General features: G+C 38.0%; 1 protein-coding gene across 3 annotated transcripts in view; it reads right to left on the minus strand.

The window, feature by feature from the left end:
* LOC128742162 (zinc finger protein 675-like) overlaps positions 1 to 17067 on the minus strand; it is a 28817-nt gene extending 11750 nt beyond the window's left edge. For all 3 annotated transcript variants that reach the window (XM_053838419.1, XM_053838411.1, XM_053838428.1), the window contains exons 1-3: positions 17020 to 17067; positions 15988 to 16952; positions 15883 to 15933 (exon numbers count right to left, since the gene is read on the minus strand). In XM_053838419.1, coding sequence (XP_053694394.1) covers positions 15883 to 15933; positions 15988 to 16946 — 1010 coding nt within the window. In that variant the 5' untranslated portion in view covers positions 16947 to 16952; positions 17020 to 17067. The remainder of the gene's footprint in view (positions 1 to 15882; positions 15934 to 15987; positions 16953 to 17019) is intronic.
* Between the last annotated feature and the right edge of the window lie 5081 nt (positions 17068 to 22148).

The raw sequence follows: 22148 nt of genomic DNA on the forward strand, positions 1-22148 counted from the left end.
GAGACCCCTCCCCTCTTTAGGAGGAGGGCTCCTATACAAATAATATACAAATTTCCTCATAACTCGATTACTAATCAAACAAATGGAACCAAATTTAACATGTGGGGGTTTTTGGGGGTAAGATGTTTTTCTATGGTGTACTGAGACCCCTTGTTATTCTAAGAGGGGGGGCTCCCATACAAATGAAATACAAATTTCCTCATAACTCTAGAACTAATCAAGCAAATGGAACCAAATTTGGCATGTGGGGGTTTTTGGAGGCATGAATTTATTTATTTTATGATGGTTTGAGACCCCTCACTCCAGTGGTAGGAAGATGAGGACTCTCATACATATAATACAGAAATTGGTCATTCATTACCATTTCAACCTTTATGATGCACACAAGTGATTTTTAAAAGAAATCTCTATGTCTCAAAGGTTGCAGGCGTTGTACTTATGAACCCCCGTCCACGTATTTTCAGAGCCACCATTCACTTAAACAATGGCAGTCACAGATTCTTATAAACATACATATGCCAGAAATGCAGTTTACATTAGTCTTTGATGATCTAATATAGTTCTACGTCATTCTTTCGTACAACCCTTAGGGCTGTATACCTTGTAGTTTTTAATTTAAATCCGATGAAATTAAATCTGATGAGTTGAAAATCAGCAACTTTGTTGAATAACTATCTATCTCCTAGTGTTTGCGAAATATGATTTCTATGAAAAGAGTAAGTATACAGGATTGTATACAGGAAAAAACACGAAAAAGGTTGCTACACCCTTCTAGATGGATTATACTATCATTATTTATTAAACATAATCAAGCAGTAACAAAATAAAGTAATATGAGCTATATTTTTGAGTTCTTTTTGTATGCTACGATATAACGTACATTTTGATTTTCAAAACTTCCCCTATATCGATGAAAATATCACCTAGTGCGCGACGACTTTGACGACTTTAAAATTTGACAGTTCGATGGGTTTTCGAAAATAACCCTGCTCGGGAGCATGGTTAGTTTTAACCGTTTTGACCAAGGTTTTGACAGTTCGATGGTTCACATCGAATGAGATGAGCCAATGAGATATGCACAGGTGAGGAAGAGAGCTTCGACGTGTTTCACTGATTTTTTTACATTGATATGGATGCTTATCGCATAATAAATTTGTTCAAACAAACCGAGTTGAAATGATATGAATTTTATCTATCAAATAAAAGCAAATGAACATCAAAAATTCATTCAATTTTAATTCGGACAGAATTAATTTGATAGAATTTGATAGATAAAACACAGAGAACAGACTACCAGGTAATTGACAAAAAGTGTGTAAAATGTTTTTATGTAATCTACGAGAAATCTTTCAATAGAGCACCCCTCGAGCAGTAAGTGGCAAACTAAATCTTGATGTCGCTGCCGTCACTGCTATGTAACTCCAGCACAAAGAAATATTAATAAAGGTACATGGATATTTTTTGATGCGTTTGGCAAACTATTTCTGGAGGGCGCTACCGACAGATTTTACACACAAAAAAACGATTACTTCCTTCGAGCCTGTTAATCTGTTCTCTGTGGATAAAATTTATCTCATTTCATTTCGGGTTGAATAAACAAGTTTGTTATATGTTAAACATCCATACATTGGTGAAAAAAAATTCCAGGAAAAATCAGTGAAACACATCGAAGCTCTTTCCTCACCTGTGGCATATCTCATTGGCTCTCAGAACTTGGTTGAAACCGTTAAAACTAACCATGCTCCCGAGCAGGGTGATTTTGGAAAAACCATCGTACTGTCAAATTTCATTTTTCATTTTCATTTTTTAATAGGGAGTTGATAGATCGGAAAGTAGTGGATAGCTGAGGTAAAGCTGAGAATAGCGATGAATATAAAAACAGATTGAGATTGCAGCGTATAGATGATACAGATACCGTGTAGTTCTCTTATCGAAATGGTGTTGGGGAAACATACCCTACCTTTACCTTCTTCTTCTTCTTCTTCTTCAGCAGCATAGAGCCGGGGTGGCTCGTGCTGTTTTAAGCACTCGTCTCCATTCAACTCGGTCTTGGGCCACTCGTCGCCAATTTCCTAGTCGTCTCAGAAGTCGCAAATCGCTTTCGAACTGGTCGAGCCATCGTGTACGTTGGGCCCCCCGTTCCTGGTGCCGGTGGGGTTGTTGAAGAGGACTATTTTCGTCGCACTGTTGTCCGGCATCCTTACGACGTGTCCGGCCCACCGTAGCCTGCTAACTTTCGCTAGATGTACGATGGGAGTCTCCCCAAGCAGTGCCTGTAGCTCGTGATTCATACGCCTCCGCCACTCTCCGCTTTCAGTTTGTACTCCGCCAAATATCGTCCGCAGCTCTTTCCGCTCAAACACGGCAAGGGCGCGTATGTCCTCCGTAAGCAGCGTCACGGCTTCAAGTCCATAAAGAACTACCGATCTAATAATGGTTTTGTACATTGTTAGCTTCGTGCGGCGGCGTATGCTTCCTGATCGTAGCGTTTTACGAAGGGCAATGTAGGCCCGATTTCCCGCTTTTATGCGCCGCTCGATCTCCTTACTAGTGTTGTCCGCGGTCACCAGCGATCCCAAATACACGAACTCCTCTACCACTTCTAGTTCGTCGCCGTCAACGGTTACCGTCCGTGGGAGGCGCGCATTTGTTTCCTTTGAGCCTCTTCCTTTCATGTATTTGGTCTTCGACGCATTTATTTTCAGCATAATTCTCCTAGACTCCGTTTTCAGTCTGGTGTAGAATGCCTCCGCCGTCGCAAAGTTCCTGGCAATGATATCGAAGTCATCTGCAAAGCCTAGAAGTGGGCTACTCTTGGTAAAAATCGTGCCTCTCGTTTCGATGCCCGCTCGTCGGATCACCCCCTCAAGAGCGATGTTGAACAGCATGCAGGATAGACCGTCACCTTGTCTCAACCCTCGTCGCGTCTCGAAGGGACTCGAGAGTGTCCCAGAGATGCGTACGAAACACATCACTCGATCCAATGTGGCTCTGATCAGTCGCGTCAGTTTGTCCGGAAACCGTATTCGTGCATTATCTGCCATAGCTTGTCTCGATCGACTGTATCGTATGCTGCTTTGAAATCAATAAAGATGTAATGCGTGGGCACGTTGTACTCCCGACATTTCTGCAAGATCTGTCGGATAGTAAAAATTTGGTCCGTAGTTGCGCGAGCCCCCATGAAACCCGCCTGATAATTCCCTACGAAACCTTGTGCTATCGGTGACAGCCGGCGTAACAGGGTCTGGGAGAGTACCTTATAGGCGGCGTTTACCAGCGTAATACCACGATAGTTGCAGCAGTCCAGCCGATCACCTTTTATGTAGATGGGACAAACCACTCCTTCCATCCATTCCTCTGGTAGCTTTTCCTCCTCCAAATCCTCGAAATAACCCAGTGTAGAGCCTTTGCTAGCGTTTCTCCGCCATGTTTATAAGGCTCTGCCGGTAGGCGGTCCTTCCCAGCGGCTTTATTGGTCTTCAGCAGCCTTATTTCTCGTTTGACTTCTTGGAGATCAGGTGCTAGGACATCACTATCTTCCATGAGCGCTCCTAGATTAATTTCCGTTCCGCCTCCTTCTGCGACTTCGCCATTGAGGTTTTCATCGAAGAACTGCTTCCACCTGTCGACCACCTCGCGCTCGTTTGTAATTAGATTCCCTTCCTCGTCCCTACACAAGTCAGGTTTCGGTGTGTAGCCCTTCCGAGTTTGGTTTCCTTTTGGCGCTTTTTTCTCCTCAGGATCGTGGTCAACTGGTTCCTAGCTCGTCGGTATTTGGGCAGGTTCTCTTTAGTGGCATTACTTAGATAATTTTTCCAAGCATTTTTTTTTCTCCTTCACCGCTTGTTGGCATTCCCCATCAAACTAATCATTTTGTGTACTCCGAGGCTCAATACCTAGTGCGGTAGCGGCCTCTCCGATGGCCGAGCGTATTCTGCCCCAACCGTCTTCGAGTGCCTCATTCAGTACTCGCGCGTAGTTCTCGGCAGCTTGTGGGTTATCTAGCTGCCTGATGTTCAGCCGAGGAGGGCGGCTTTGACGTGTCCGGTATACGGTGGACAGCTTTGAGCGCACATGTACTGCTACTAGGTAATGGTCAGAATCAATATCCGCACACCGACGGGAGCGTACGTTCGTGATGTTACAGAAAAACCGGCCCTCTATGAGAACGTGGTTAATTTGGTTCATTGTACGTTGGTCAGGTGATCTCCAGGTGGCTTTGTGGATATCCTTGTGCGGGAAAAAGGTACTTCGGATCACCAGGCCTCGGGAAGCTGCGAAGTTTATACATTTACCTACATACCGGAGGATAACTATGATACTCCCTACAAGGTGTGTGAAACTTCACGCTCCGACTGGGAGAGGGGAGTTTCTATGGTTCGTCAAGGCTCAACGATATTTTTCACGGATGGCTCAAAAATTGGTTCAAAAACTGGTGCTGGAATCTATGGCCCTGGAACAAAAATATCAGTGGCTATGGGACTATGGCCAACTGTGTTTCAGGCGGAGATCTTTGCAATAATTGAATGTGTGAATGTTTGCTTGAGAAGAAGATATAAGCATGCAAATATATGCATTTTCTCTGACAGTCAAGCAGCATTGAAAGCGATAAGCGCTTGCAAATGCACATCAAAAATAGTCTGGGATTGCATTCTTTCATTACGGCAGCTATGCCAAATGAATACAGTAAATCTATACTGGGTTCCAGGGCATTGTGGCATTGAAGGCAATGAAATAGCAGACGAGCTAGCAAAAGCGGGCTCCAATTCGGAATTCATCGGTCCGGAGCCTTTTTGCGGTATATCAAAATGCACAATCAAAATGGAACTTAAACGCTGGGAAGAACAAAAGGTGACGGCCAATTGGATGGCTGTCAGAGGTTGTAACCAGTCAAAAAGATTCATTAATCCAAACGTAAAAACTACTAAAAAGCTCATAGAGCTCAACAAGAGAGCTCTGTGTACATACACCGGCCTAGTAACAGGGCACTGTCCGAGTAGACATCATTTAAAGAACATGGGTCGTGTTGAAAATGATGTCTGTCGCTTCTGCAATCTTGAAAGCGAAACGTCGGAGCACCTGCTCTGCAGTTGTAGTGCGCTTTACACGAGCAGAGCTAAATTTCTTGACAAGAGATGCTTATCTCCTAGTGAAATTCGGTCTGCCAATCCCGGGAAGGTTATCGGTTTCATAAACCATATTATACCTGACTGGGAGCGTGCAGGAGCAAATGACTAGTTGTCTATAATGGCAATTGGCTTGCATGGCACGTACGGTAAACAGGGATATACTACAAAAGTTCAAATTAATGGACAAAGTAGTCAAATCCCATTCTAAAAAAAAAAAAAAAAAAAATACATACCTGATATACCTGCTATATAGCGTACCTGGAGAGGTCTTCGCTACCAACCTCCGTTTGCCGGTCCTATTTTGTAAATTTGTATCTATTCCGGTACTCTTCCTTCCTTCCTTCCTGTCTGTCTGTCTTTTGCGTTCTAGTTCTAGTGTACTTGGGCTGGTTGCTTTGGCGTCCTCGAACATCTTAGAGCGGAGTCTGACTTTGTATGTAATTAGAATCCTTCAAAAGTCTCAGATTCGAACTGCGAAAGTCGCATTTTGTCGTCACTGCTCTCGCTATCGGAATTGTTGCTGGTGGGGAGCTGAGCATTGCTTGTAGCTGCTTTTTTGATTATCAGATACATTCTGTTTCTTTTTCATACTGCAGATTGCCATTTCGCTCAGTTGGTCTGGGTGTAGAAAACATCTTACATCGGAGTTTTTCAGAAACGGCATGATGCTCATTACAACATGATCTATTTGTGATTCGCCCTTTTTGTTGAACCACTTGACTCTGACAGATTTTGAATTAGCGAAGGTGAGGTAGTTTTTCAATTTCAGACAGTGGAGCAAGAATTTTAGCTGTAATCTATTTTGATTCGGTTGACTATGCATCAGGTTTGGACCTATCCATTGTTTATCATCTTCAGTGATCTAAAAATAAAAAATAAGAAAACTTATCCAATTTAATTTTACTATGTGTATTTTAGTCGTATTTTAGTGTATTCAAGTCGTAGGCGAAATACGTATCTGTCATTGAATAAAATACACATAGTAAAATTAAATTGGATAAGTTTTCTTATTTTTTATTTTTAGGTTTCGTATTCTACTAAGACGCTCCAAAAACTTCAATCTTCAGTGATGCCCTCACTTCCCATGTGCGCATTGAAATCGCTTAGTATTGCTATTCTGTTACGTAGTTCTGACGGTAATTCGGATAGTACCTCGAACTCGCCATTGTTCGCTCTTGTTACAGGTCTAACATACGCTGCTATGAACAGAATATTTTCATTTTCGAAGTTGTGTAAATAAGAGCTGGAGTTAGCGCTTAGTTTATGAAACCGATTTGCTTTGAAAATGTTCTTTGATATAATTATTGCTGTCCCACCCCGCTCTCTTGCACGAGACAGCTCTTTTTCATTTACGTTCAACCAGAAGTAGTTAGATGTTTCCATTGTGCAATTTGGCATGCGAGTTTCTTGGAGCGCAGCAATTTGTATTCCCTATTGTCTCAGAACACTGTCGATTGCCTCTCTTTTTTGTTCCGTTAAACATCCCCTTGTCACCAACAACTTTGAAGTGTTTTGCGGATCTTGGGAATCTGATACTGTCGATGTCGTTGTTCGATTACTGATTTGCGATGCATTTATCCTGGGGAATCTTTGCCAATTAGAGATCTGATTATCCGGGGCGTCGTACCCTCGATTTAGTACTTGGTCAGTTCTCTCTGATGGTACAGGGTTGCCACATGCACAGATTATTCTGTGTTTAACAGATATTTGAAAGAAATCTCCTGTACAGAATCTATATGCACAGAATGCAGATTTTCGCCAAATTACACAGATTAAACAGATTTTTGAGCTTTTACATGAGAGTGAAAGAGACGGAAACAGTCAGCAAAATGACTCTCTATCTCTTTCACTCTCATTGTTTTGCATTAGACAGATTTTTGCACAGATATTTTTCCTTGCCGTACAGCTTGTCAGATTTTTCCAACAAAAAACACAGAATTATATGTGGCATCCCTGCTGATGGATCACAGTGTAAGCGAAGGACCTGGACAACACTGTCGTAGTGATTTCGCCCATTTGAGTTCCTGGTATTTAACGGAAGCCTATAGGCAACTCTGATTACGCCGTTTGCTGTACCGTTTTCGTTGAATTTTATGATGTTACCCCTCTCGTTATAGAGGTCAAACCTTTCATTGAATATTTTGGTAACAGCTATGATAGATTCCACTCCTCCCCATTCCACTGCATTTTTAAGATAATCCGTGAATCTGTCAATTTTCACTGTTATTTGTTCTATCGATTCTGTCGGTATCTCTTCCCATAGTGTCGCTTGAAGGAGTATTTGAAAATCTTCCTTGTGGGCCCGAATGTGTTGGGCAACTAATTTCCTTAGCTCTGAGACCCTTGCGTAATGGTCAGCCGATTTTCCATCCGAACGGAACAGATGACATGCTACTGCAGAGAATAAGCAGTGGCCATCAATCTTACTAACACTTTTCCGCCGTTATATTCTATCACTTCCATTTTGGATTGCTCACTGCTTCCACTTTACTTGACCTTAACTAAGCATCGAGTAATTAATTACCGTCAAACGGGGTAACTTGCAACAGTTCTCAACTATTAGTGCAAGTAAAAACTTATCTGTAGTACATTTGAGGATATTTAATTAATACAAAGTTATTACGTCTAGGATAGAACAATTTCACATATTGAGAAAAAATATGCGATCAATATTGGCTGTTGTAGAATTTTTTAACCAATTTGTTGCTAGTAACCCCTTAAACGTGGTAACTTACAACAAGCAATATTTTTTTGGAAATTGAACGAATTTAATGATTTGAATGAGTTTCTTTTGACTTGAATAAGGACTGTATCGAAAAGGCTTTAGCAACATCTATTCGTGAATAAAAATGAAATACGATTATTTCAATTTTTGTTTTCGGTTTATTGAAGATCACTACGGCTTGAAACAATGACATGGCTTACATTAGTCAAAATATTAGGTTCTAAAGAATGAGCGCACTTTTGATGAAACTCCTCCCAGCAAATTCTGCACACTAGCTTTTGTGCATTTCCTGGATGCTGCTGTTCAATTTTTCTTGCATTCCTCCATGATTTGGGAAACTGTTCCTTCCCTCCTGAAGATCCTCTTCACAATGACCAGTAATGTTCAATTCGTCAGAGCTCTGGACAATTTGGTGGATTGATGTTTTTCTCGACGAATTGGATATTATTGTCTGAAAAGCACTGTAGTACCGGCTAAGCGATGCCAACTTCGATTAAAAGAGAGGGGGAGATTGTTCCTGTTTGTAGAGGAGCCACAATATTTTTTACAATATATTCATCTTTGTAAATTTGAGCATTTATGGCACACTTTGTGAAGAAAATACGCATCGCAGACCACAAGTACAAAAAGCATGCCATACTAAAACCTTATGTCCAAACTTTTCCAGCGTAATCGTACTGTCGGTATCGTCCACCACCTCGTCCGCCGATTTCGTGTAGAATTTCGACCCAGGAATCGCTTTTGAATCCTGGTTGACGTAAGTTTCGTCATCTATATAGATGCACTTGTTGCCATTGTTTATTATCCGTTTATAGTTACCTGCCCTGATTTAGGATCGAGATTGTTAGTCTCCGGATTTATTAGATACCTAATGATTCTTGTATGTCTTTACGGAGTTCCTGACCTTGATCCACTGAATTATCGCAATGCTCCTTTTAAGTATTTTAGCCAAACAAGACGTTGTTAGCAACCGGTGTCGTTTAATATGAGTTATTACTTCAGAATCTACCGGGGGCTAACTGGAACCAGGTTTTCTTCCGGACCAAGGCAGATCCTTCAAGGATAACTCTTCTTTATTTATCGATGATATTTTTACGCTTGTGTGGTGCACTTTAAACCGTTTTGCGATTTGGTTTATAAAAAACACCGTTTTCAGTGCACCAAGTGTGCAGATTTTTTTTTCTGATTTCAAAATCAATCCGAGGCATAGCGAAAAGTAAAAAAATAATCGAAACAAATCTATTGCACAACTCTTTTTAGACATTTAAACAAACTTTTTCTTGCACGCACATAAAAATAACTTCACCCATTTTTGAGTAAAATCATTTTAAAAGTTGCTAATTACTTTTCGATACAGTCCTTATGCAACTGATAATCCGACTTGCGATTTTTAATGCTTTTGCTATGAATATACGCATAAACGTCCTATGTTACGTTGGTGAAAATAATTTATGAGGCCCGTAACGGAAAATTACGAATTAAACTTTTTATATTATTCACGCAATTGATATTCCATGTCTGGATCCATAGAACTGCCTTCTTTACGGACCATTCACATATTACGTAACGCACTTAGGGGAGCGCGAGTTGCGTAACTCATTACACGTCGTATATCCACTATGCAAAATCACGTCATGAAGTCGAGTGGGGGAGTTGAAAATCATCGATATCTTGGTTACGTAATGTATGAATGTTCATTACGTTACGAGTGATCGTAATTAGACACTAATAAGTATAAATAAAAGAGTTAGAGAAAATGCTCCCATACGATTTAAACGGGAAAAGCAAAGTAAACTGTTTTATTCATACGGACTACTGTCATATAGTATAGTCGTGAAGTTAACGGAACACAGCTTTTTATATCCAGCAGCTGTTGCAAGTTACCCCGTTTGAGTGCTTGTTTTACGAATAATGTGGTAACAAGCAGGATAAACAAAATTAGTAATCATAAATCAATTATTTTGTTTCCTTATTATTCATTTTACTATAAAAATGTATGTTAAGCTTCTTTTATTTGAAGTGCTTGTGGGCGACACAAACGTTTTACAAACGAAAAATTGACGATGAGTTTGACGTCATCTTGTGCGATTTTTTACAAATCACAAAAACAGCAAAAAATCACCATAACAGTATCCAAGGCTTCTTAAATCTGTTAACAACAAGTCTCGGTGAATGATATAGATTAAAAATTGAAGTAAGAGATCAAAAAGTACAATAAATTGGATCGATATAGCGTTGTTGCATGTTATCCCGCTGTTGCAAGTTACCCGTTTGACGGTATATAATTAGTTTAAACATCATAATTAGATATATTAATTATAATTAGATTATATTAACACATAATGGTAGTCTTACATAGTGAGAAAAAAAAAGGAGTGGAGGGAAGGGAAGGATCCTACAGTAGGTTAGTGATACAGGACTGTCAATTTTACTATAAGAGAGGTACAAAGTAGGTAGTAAAGTGAGAAAAAAAGAGGTGGGTAGGGTTTAGTTTCAGTTGTTCCTGAACCCCTGAACGGATCTGGGGTGACATTGCGATTCTCGTTTCGAGTGATTTTGGTTCGTTTCGACCACGTTAAACAAATGGGCGAAACGAACTAAAATCACTCGAAACGAGAATCGCAATGTCACCCCTGATTTAAATATCAAATTTGTTCAGTTCCGCTTAACGCGACACATACTACACATAAAGCTAAATTATGCAATACTAAATACTACACTAAATTAAACTAGATTACATTCTAAACACGGACTAAAAACTAAGCAACTGTTGAAGGACTCGTCGAACCACCTGGGGATGGGAAAAAACCATCGTATCTGACTGTCAAATTTTAACCAAAAAGTTAAAAATTTCGCGAAATGGTTCACAGCCTTAAACATGCACGGCGACTGGTGCTTTCCCTTTCACGATACCTACATTCAAACTTTTCTGAAAACAGAATCCCATATTCATTTTGCAATTTTGCAAGTTATTTTTAATTTTTAATGTAGTTTTTACCAATAATTAATTCACTATTTAAGTTGTTTGATTTCTGCTATTAAACAAATAATTGTTTGACACCTTCGAACACATTTCCTCTATTACAATAAAAGCGATCGATTTTTATTTGATTTATAAAGGGAGTGTTAAGAATTAGTCTGCCGAATTTTAATAATTGTTATTCTTATTCAACTATATAAACACATTTCTAATTGGGCTTAAAAAGATCATCAAAAATTTCGATAAGTCGTTCACAATTAATTGACTAAGTTAACATTTTAGTTAACGGCTAGCTCGTTAATTTTTAAATACAGTCAACCAAAAAAGTATTCGGACAGCAGCGCATAAAAAAAGCAAAGTCGTGGGCTTAAACCGTCATCAGACATTACCCTTCTTTATCGACAGACTTCGCAGCCGGCTGTTTAGAGTACAGGAAAATTACGAGGCCAGTGTAACGATCCTACTGATTCTATCAAGCAAGCACCGTCTAGCCGAGATTCGAACATGCGACGACTGGTTTGTTAGATCAGCATCGTACCTCGAAGCTAAGTAGGCGGTCTACCCATACATTTTTCTAATTTAATTCTAAAGTAATTTTGCGCAGTATTTTTGCAAAGAATGGAACCACATATTTTTTAAAACAATGTTTAACTAAAGCATATTTAGATGCACAACAAAAATTCGGGGAAAAGCTTTCCGTTTTGAAGATAGAGTAGTTTGAATTGGCTAAAAATGCAGCCAAAAAAGTATTCGGCCAGTTATGGGGACATAAACGACCAAAAATTTTGAAAAAATCATTTTTTTCAGATTTTGATTTTGCAGTCTTTTCTGCTTATTTTGATACTAAATTTGTAATGATCCGACCACGGCACATAAGAAGGGCTCCATATAAAGTAGCGGCCAAAATTGCCGAATGTAAAATTTCACATTTTAACACATGCTTAAACGCGGTTTTGTAGTAAATTGTCTATATTTTTATGATTCGCGAATAAAATTTTTATAGAAAAAAAATATCATGTAGAAATAAGCCGCCAAAGTTGCCCATTTCAAAAGTTTGAAAAATAAGTCTTTAAAATGAAAGTCAAAAAATTAAATACTTATCGCGGATGTAAATATTATTGTTATATATCATTTTAAAACTGATATCTTAACCTATTAAAAAATGAAATAAAAACAGATTTAAACTCAATGAGATTCGCTATAAGCTACTTATAATAAAAATGAAGTTCTCATAAATTTTAATTAATAAAACAACTCTTGTCGCCGCAGTTTCTTATAGTGCGTCTGAAAGCTCGAAGTATGTTGTATCAAAATATGAATTAAAAGTTTGCTATAATTTGACGTTTTCCGAAAAAAAATAATTTTAAAATTGTCATATTTTTAGCAAATCTTTAAAATTTTAAGTACCCTTCCAACAAATTTGATTATCTTTGTTACTAAATTTATTTAGTATCTGAAGAGAGTTTCAATGAGAAAATGGGAGAATCCCCGCGAGCAAGAAAATTTTTTTTTGTCAAGGAAATATTCATATCGGAAACATTTGATCATTTTTCCCCAAATCACCCTAAATGTGAGTTCTTATAAGTTGAAATCATTTCTTTTGTAACAAAAATAATCTAGAATTAATTTGAAACTAAAAAATAATTTTGGCCAAAAATCGCAATTTTCCGACTATTGTGCACGGGAAGTGGCCGAAAAATGATCATACACATAAGCATTCCAGTGCGGCGTGGAACAACTTCGGCGGAATAAAACGCCGCTCCTGGAAAACCACGATTTTCAAACTTTATGCACCTTTTTCTCAGAAACTGGAACAAACTTTTTTTTTTATTTGTTGTTAATAGTTGGGCAAAGACCATATACCTTCGAGGTTTGTAAACGAAACACAGCCAGAGAAAAAAGAAAAAGAGGCAACATTTTATTTTTTAGCCATCTTTTCATCTTCTTGAACTTATGATAGTGAACCCGGAGAAGTGCTCAGCAATCACATTTTCCCGTAAAGAAAGATCCGATCCTGTTTCGTTATACGCTCGAGGGCACAGTAATTGAGCGTGTTTCGCATATTAAAGACTTGGGCGTTATCTTAGATTCGCAGTTAACGTACAAACATCATATCTCGTATGTTGTCGCTAAAGCCTCAAGGTCCTTAGGCTTTATCTTTAGGATCGCGAAAAATTTTTCTGACATATACTGCCTCAAATCGCTATACTGTTCGCTGGTGCGGTCAGTTCTGGAATACTGTTCGTCTGTTTGGAATCCTAACTACAACAACAGCGCTGAAAGAATCGAGTCCGTTCAGCGTCGATTTCTTAGATTCGCTTTGCAAAAATTGCCATGGAGAAACCCGTTCCATCTTCCTAGCTATGACAGCCGCTGTCAACTGATCGATCTAGAACCTCTCCGTGTTCGTCGGGCTGGCACCAGAGCACTGTTTATCGCGGATAGCTTACAAGAGAGAATTGACTGCCCCGCGCTGCTGGAACAGATTAACATGATAAATGTTCTACCACGAGCGTTGCGGAACACAGCAATGTTGAGATTGCCACCTCGTCGCACTAACTTATTCGCAGATTCACTCGCTTTTTTCGGGAGAAGTAAACTTCGAAGAAGATACAGTTATTTTAAGATCTGTTTGTATACGTTTGATAGAATTTTACTCACTTAATTCGACTTGACTATTTTTATGTTAACTTGACAATCATTGGGGCCAAATTGAGCCCGTTGATTAGTAATAATAACAAATAAAGTTATAAAAGTCTTTGCCAAGCTACTACCAACCAGACAAAACAAGTTTGTTCCAATACGTGGTGTAATTTCTGAAAAAAAGGTACATAAAGTTTGAAAATCGTGATTTTTTAGGAGCGGCGTTTTATTCCGTCGAGGTTGTTCCACGCCGCACTGGATGGAACGCTTATGTGTATGATCGTTTTTCGGCCACTTCCCGTTGTCGGATCATTACAAATTTAGTATCAAAATAAACGGAAAAGACTGCAGCATCAAAATAAAAATGAAATAAAAAAAATTGATTTCTTCAAAATTTTCAATGTCAAATGTCCTTTCTCGCTCAACTACTACCTTGTAAGACCATATACATTCTTGATGACCTGTTTTAATCTGTTTGGGATAAAATTAACAATTTTTCGAATATCGCTCTGTGAATTGCTGACCATTTTTTTACAAAAGCTCGGGTAAAGTCATTTTGATTAAAAAACGAATGATTTCTCATTATAGAAATGAAATTATCTAAAAAGATGTTCAAAAGGGTTCAAATCTAGACTGGATACTGATGTTTCGATAGCACTAGGACAATTGTATGGTGCCTACCGCTTACAATTATCAACAGTATGTTTAGATTCAACATCCCGGTACAATATGTATGTACCACACAATTACAATTTTGCTTTAATTTCGCCTAAAATTGTTCAGATAATTGAGTTTACACTTAGTTCAATCCAAAAATATATATCTGTACTACCTTGGAGCATTCCATGCACCCCAGCAAGGTATGACACTAGCATTGCTTGTTTACATGCTGACGAGTGATTTTCCTTTTGTAGCCCTTCTTTTAGTTATTCCTGCAAAAGGGTTATTGGTGTCATACCTTCTTGGGGTGTACTAATGTACGTGCATTTGATAGCTTCCGTTCAATCTAAGCACAGTTAAATAAACCGCTAACTGATAGGTGCTGATAGTTTTTGTGAAAAACATAAAACTTCCAACAAAAATAAGTGGGGCAGCGAAGAACAAAAAGATAACAACAAAATCGGGATAGGTACTACGACGATTGTATAACATTTCGCCGAATACCATTTCGCGGAAAACCAATTCGCGGATGACCATAACGCGGAATATACTGTTTCGCGGAAAGTACCATTTCGCGGAAAACATTTTTGCGGACAGTACTATTTCGCGGAAAAAATTTTCGCCGAAAGTACTATTTGGCGGAGAACCACCAGAATTCGGTTTGGAACCCGCAAAAAGCGGCTTTGCCGCTTTGTATTCAACGAAAGTTAAATCGATGCGAGGATTAGGAAAAACTAACTAGAGGTCAGTAGACCTAGAAAAACGAATAGACCTAGACAGATGTGATCTCTGCGGGGGGGCTGCCCCCCCGCAGTGGCCGGCGCTTCCGACGGCAGGTCACCGGCGAACACTCGCCGTTGCCTGCGGCCGGCTCGCCCTGAATCATCTAGGAAACGTTTGCTACTAACATGGTTTTCCGCGAAACAATATTTTCCGCCAAATGGTTTTCCGCGAAATGGTTCTTTCCGCCAAAAGGTTTTCCGCGGAATAGTATTTTCCGCGAAAGGGTTTTCGGCGTTTTGGTACTTTCCGCGAAATGGTATTCCGCGAAACGGTACTCCGCGATATGGTCTTCGGCGAAATGTTATACAACCACTACGACAGTATTCAGCTTCTGCATTAAAGTGCACATATATATAATAAATTATAGTGATCGAGTTGCATTTTCATTTTGAATTTATAAAACTATAAGATTCCAACTTTTGTAAAAATTAGTGTGAACAGTCAAAATAGGAATAGAGTTTGTATTTGATTGGAGTTCAATCTACGATAACAGCTTTCATGTATGAGTAGTTGTGGTTCGAGCAACAATCGTGTGGATGAATGGTGTCGCACTATTATAATAGTTACATGAAAATCATTTTTTCTAGCAGAAGCTTGCGTAAGCAAACATTTTCCATTTCAATCCACTTATTAACTACGCATACGCCACGTAGAGGAAATTGCTTTTCAAGAACTGACAAATTATCACTGAGCTGTGAAAATGTTGCTATAGGCGACATTTCTGATTAATTCTTTTGAAAACGACTTTATCAAATAATAATCAACGGAAGTTATGAAAAATGAGCCTTTAAAGTTTTTAGTGTGTTGTTCTCCGTCTTTCTTAGTTCTCTCGTTGAAAATTCCTGATTTAACAATATGATAGGGTAATCAAAGAGTTATTATTGTTAGGGTTACTATTAATTTTTTAAGATAATGGCCAGTAACCATCTTTTTAAATATTAAAAAAAAATATGAATGCTTACTTGAAGCGCTTGGGCCTGCCTTCGCAAAAATCACATAATAGATTATAGAACCTGCAAAAGCTGTCATATTAATGAACATATTTTTTTTTAATATGTAATACTTACCTATTTATCATTTGCATCAATTCTTTTCCTTTCACAGTTACTAACCCATCCTGAATGATTTTTGCAGGAAATCTCTCCATTGTTTCTGCTGCAGGCCATTCTTCATTGTCAGAGTCGCGAGCAGGGAATTCATTTTCACTGTCGCCCTCGCCTAGTTCATCGCTAATAACATTTACCACTTTTGTTAGTTTTTGCTGCACATTTATGACCACTGGTTTCGCTTGTTCAGCTTTAGCAGTAGCCGTAGGAATTACTCGTGCTAATGTTTCAACTTTTTCTAGTTCGAGACTTTTAGCGACATGTTGCTTAGTACTGTTTTGATGACATTCAGGGTATTTTTGTACATTTAGATCTGCATGATTTACACGAATTTTGTCATAACTTTTATCAAGTTGACTTTTTTTCTGGCATTTTTTACTCCGCGTATTGATTGTGTCATTTCTGCGAGTATTCCGCCTAATTTCAAATGCCTCAACTAGAGACGATTCTTGCTCTTGTTGCGTATTAATCCGTCGGGTTTGTTCAGCTTCATCAGCCAAAAAAGTCGTAGATTCCGTTTTTACTAGTATAAACGAATCGTTAGTCGTGCGGGACGGAACCAATTGAATAGTAGCATACTCTTCAGCTGCTTTTTGATCATACTCCGAATCACGCTGCAAATTTGTCATACGTCCAGTCTCGGTTTGTTTTAGATTTGCTTCAATAATATATTTCGAATAGCAATCTCTTAATATTTTTTGTTGGATCTCGTTGATTTTTGTGTGAAACCGGTGAAATGAATCCAATTGCTGTGAGCACATCCAGCAGATTGCTTTCGGCAGGTCATCTTCTGAAGTTACCATGAGGTACAAATACCGATTAATTTTTCTCACATATTCTGTCGCTTCTCCATGCATGGTGTAGAGGTTCACCAAATCAAACGTATTATATCCACAAAGTCGACAACAAGGATTTACCATTTTGATCTATATGAAATTATTTTTACTACCAATAATATAACAGTAGAAAAAAATACCTAAAATGTGATAATACCTATTATATTCATAATAATATAATTACATAGGATTAAAACTAAGAAATAATGTTTAGGAAAAGTTTGTAAATAAATATCAGAGCAGGGATGCCACATATAATTCTATGTTTTTTGTTGGAAAAATCTGACAATCTGTACGGCGAGGTAAAATATCTGTGCAAAAATCTGTCCAATGCAAAACAATGAGAGTGAAAGAGATAGAGAGTCATTTTGCTGTCTATTTCCGTCTCTTTCACTCTCATGTAAAAGCTCAAAAATCTGTTTAATCTGTATAATTTGGCGAAAATCTGTATTCTATGCATACAGATTCTGTACAGGCGATTTCTTTCAAATATCTGTTAAACACAGAATAATCTGTGCATGTGGCAACCCTGTATCAGAGTTGTCTCAGGCTCAGCTAGAATCAATGAGGTTTAAAAAGGTGTGGCAGATGAAGACATTTGATGGTATTAGTAGCGAAAAATCAGAAAACGACGTCAAACTACAAAAACAAACCGCGTCGGACAATGGGGTTTGTTTTTGGAGTTTAACGTCACGCTTCATCGTGACTGGTCGATTTACGATTTCATCCACACCATAATGAAATTTCTTCATTGCACTAACACCACTTAACCAACATTGCCACACCTGTTTATATCACATTGAGCTAGAATGAGAGTGGCAGGGGCGACATGTCATCCAAATCCCAAATGTATGCATAGCAATGAGGTTAAAAAAGGTGTGGCAAATGAAGACATTTCTCGCGTAACTTTTCAAAAGGACCTAAGTAACAATGAGAGATTCTCTTTGTGCCTCTTCTCTTTCACCTCCCACGGCAATGCAAATACACTTTGAAACACCAGCTTTGCATGAATCGGTTACTAGCGTCACTATTAGTATTAGTAGCGAAAAATCAGGAAACGACGTCAAACTACAAAAACAAACCGCGTCGGACAATGGGGTTTGTTTTTGTAGTTTGACGTCACGCTTCATCGTGATTGGTCGATTTACGATTCCATCCACACCATGACGAAATTTCTTCATTGCACTAACACCACTAACACCACTTAACCAACATTGCCACACCTGTATGTATCACATTGATGCAATAGTGCTTTCCAGTTATTAGAGTGACTATATACAGAGTGGCGACAAGTCATCCCAAATGTATGCAATGCGGTTTTTTCAAGGTTTTTCTTTCTCTTTCCTGCATACGCGTTGGATAGGTCGTCTGCTCGATTGGAATGACACTGACAGATAATTCTGGCTTTAGTTTTCAAAAGGTCGCATAATGCATGTAAAAGGGTTGATTATGCATCCTTCTGAAAACTAAAGCCAGAATTATCATTCCAATTTTGACATTGTCGCCACTCTGTATATAGTCACTCTACCAGTTAAGTGTGTATTGGTGCTTGAAAATGAGGCAAACAACAACAGTAAACAAAAGAGATCGTCTTCCGCTGGCTTAAATACCAGCAAATTTTCAAAATATGTGCTTGAATTTGGAACAGGATGGAAATTTTGACAGAAATATGTGCTCTGCAGAGTGGCAAACGGAGAAACATAACTAGTAATCACTATTTTTCGGTTTGTTCCTCCAGCATCAGCTGTTCCCCAAAATGAGGTAAACATCATGTATATACACGCGTATTTCGTGTTCGCTAGTGTGGGTGCTTCAGCTGTCAGAAAGCTTTATGCGAATTTTCTTTCTCTTTCCTGCATACGCGATAGGTCGTCTGCTCGATTGTAGAGTGACTAGATACAGAGGGGCCTATGCTGCTCCAGCAAAAAATAACTCTCGCTCGGTCTGTTTGGCAGTTGGCTTATCCGCCCTTTTCAAATGTATAACATTTGTCGACATATCCCAAGTAACCATAAGCATTAATCTAAAACCGTATATTGGAAATAATTCTGCATCCCAAGTGCCAAACTTTTGTATATTAGCAATCTTAATGCTTATAAAACGTATATTAACATTGTTGATGCATAGAAGCATTAACGTAAATCAGCATTAAAGAAAGCAATATATGCGCATATAACGTAACAATATAATGCATTTAGTCAATTGCATTAAAACGAGCCGTAAGTGTTGATGAACGGCTTGTACTTGACTTCTTATTTTGCTATTCTGCGGCCACTATTTGTGCCCTCTTCCATCTGACGGTTGCCGTCTTTTTCTACCCTATTGGTAATGCAGGACAAGTAGCTATGATATGAGAGGGAATATCACCAAGATTTAAATGCGACTAATTTCACCTCACTCAATCACATCCGCTATGGTTTAGATAGCAAAGGTGCAAGCAAACGAATGAGGTTGCATGACTAACTCCCGGTTCGAGCCCTGTCTAGGTGGTAAGATTATTCAGCATTTCCAAAAATGGTTTCTGTTTATCCTGCTCCCCTTGAGATGCAGCAAAAAAATCGCTTGCTTTTTTAGTTTTTTAAATCCCGACCGAATCTATTTTTATTTACCATAACAAGCAAACGATATGCCATCGATACTTTTTCGATACGTCGATAATGTAGACAAAATGACGTTTCGTTTAAGCCTCAAACAAATACTGAGGATGTGAACCATTTCGCGAAATTTTTAACTTTTTGGTTAAAATTTGACAGTTCGATGGTTTTTCGAAAATAACCCTGCTCGGGAGCATGGTTAGTTTTGACCAAGGTTTTGACAGTTCGATGGTTCGCTTCAGAGCCAATGAGATATGCACAGGTGAGGAAGAGAGCTTCGACGTGTTTCACTGATTTTTCGTTGGATTTTTTTGCATTGGTATGGATGCTTATCGCATAATAAATTTGTTCAAACAACCCGGGTTGAAATGAGATGAATTTTATCTATCAAATAAAAGCAAATCAACATCAAAAATTCATCCAATTTCAACTCGAACAGAATAAACAATATTTTCATCCTCACCTTATAGGCTCTCATTGAACAAAAAAAACTATCAATATGTCAAATATGAAATGGTTCGCATTCTGAACTGATTTTAACCACTCGAGGAGAAATAACCATCAAACTGTCAAATTTTAACTAAAAAGTTAAAAATTTCGCGAAATGGTTCACAGCCTGATAATGCATATTGGATGCTTGTGGCGTAGCATTTTAACAACCCGCTATTTCGCCTTTTTAGCATTATGTGAGTTCTACAGAAGTATATGAAGAAAAATATGCCTTTAATCATAGTTCTGTATGCTTATACAATGTTGTCCAAGGACTAGTGTTTAGTGCTTACTGGTTACTTGGGATGTCGACATGTCATCCCAAATTTATGCAATGCGATTTTTCTTTCTCTTTCCTGCATACGGGTTGGATCTCACTCTACTTGACTCATATACCTTGACTCATACGTACCAAAACGTATAGGTCTTCACAGAAAAATATTTAATCCCAAATATGCTTACTTTTGATTCATAATCGGACTTCCGTGCGGGAAGTCAATTTTAGGTAAAAGCGAATTACCTACCCAGATAACACAAAATCGTAATAGAAAGTTCATATTAAATCGTTTTCATGTCAATTTCACATTGGAATTGTATAATGATTAGAGTATGTCAAATCGAAGTGAACAATAAGTTGTTTTGCAGTCGTGCGTGTCTTCATATACAATTCATGACTGTGAATTATAAAGCAGTATAGACGATTGCAATATTTGATTATATCTTAATCATATATTCAGGAGTATTTAGTTGCGTGTTATAAAAACTACGCAAAAAAGAATTACAAATAATTGTCAAAGCTTTCGCACGTATATCGCCTCCACTTTGGTACATATATGTTCTTATATGGCGTGAAATATAACTTTTTCGTTCAGATATGATTTCGTATATCTCAGTTGCAATCGAGATATACAAACCAAATGGTTTACTGGGTTTCTACAGAAATCGCTGTAAAATTTTAGTTTTTTTAATTGATATATATATATATATATATATATCAATTTTCGTTATTTTTCGTTATATTCCAAGCAATAAGTGCGCCGAAGAGACCGAAACGATTTAGTGCAAAATAGCACTTTTATGAGCGATATCGCACTTTGGATGGTACAATTTTCATTGCAATTGACAATATATATATATATATATATATATATATATATATATATATATATATATATATATATATATATATATATATATATATATATATATATATATATATATATATATATATATATATATATATATATTAATGTATGTTTTTATACTTTTAGGAACTGTATTTCTCGCCACGAGACGTTAAAAATGGCAAGAAGAATCCGTCGGGATTGCTATATGACAGGTTCCACAACCGGAACAAGAAAAGGTGCCTGAAAAAAAAGAAAACTTAGAAACACGTCAACTCAAAAAGGAAGTTCTGGAGCTATCAGCAACAGGTAATTATATATAAAATATATCAAAAATTTGATTTATAGCTTATCTGTATAATTGTTTACTATAATTCATATTTATATTTCAAACTAATAATTCCTATTAATATATTATTGATATATAATATACTTGTTAATATTTCTCCTCTGAAGATAAAACACTTTTGTTCACGGTTTGTCACGTCTTTGCACTTATAGAAATCGCTTGTTTTGATGCGGATAGAAACTGGTTGCGGAACAATATAGCTCCCTGGGAAGAAGTGATACGCCGCTGGAATGATACCTTTTTTGTGAGGTACAGATCGGTCCTCACAGATAACAGCTCATCTCGAAGTAGTGTAATGGAACAATGGCCAAGGATATGCGATCCAAACGGATATTTGCTGGTAAGAACATTTTACAATTGTTTCTTTATTTAGTATACTTGGAAAGTTGAAAGTTTACTCGTTTGTAAACTTACCAGAGTAAACGCAAACGAGAATTAAAAATGTACTCAAATCAACGGCACTTACTTTTGTTAATTTTATCTAGAATTCTATACCTTGTTTTAAAGCGTTTGCAAGATTAGCCTTATCGGATTAACTATACGTTACGATTTTTTTGCGTGCAGATTTTGGCTAAAGCCGAAGAGTTCTGTCATCGGTTTCAGCCAAAGCATAATGCAATAAGACCACACTAGAGTGACTATATACAGAGTGGCGACAATGTCAAAATTGGAATGACAATTATCTGTCAGTGTCATTCCAATCGAGCAGACGACCTATCCAACGCGTATG

The sequence above is a fragment of the Sabethes cyaneus genome, chromosome 1, assembly GCF_943734655.1.
Source record: "Sabethes cyaneus chromosome 1, idSabCyanKW18_F2, whole genome shotgun sequence".
Lineage (NCBI taxonomy): Eukaryota > Metazoa > Arthropoda > Insecta > Diptera > Culicidae > Sabethes > Sabethes cyaneus.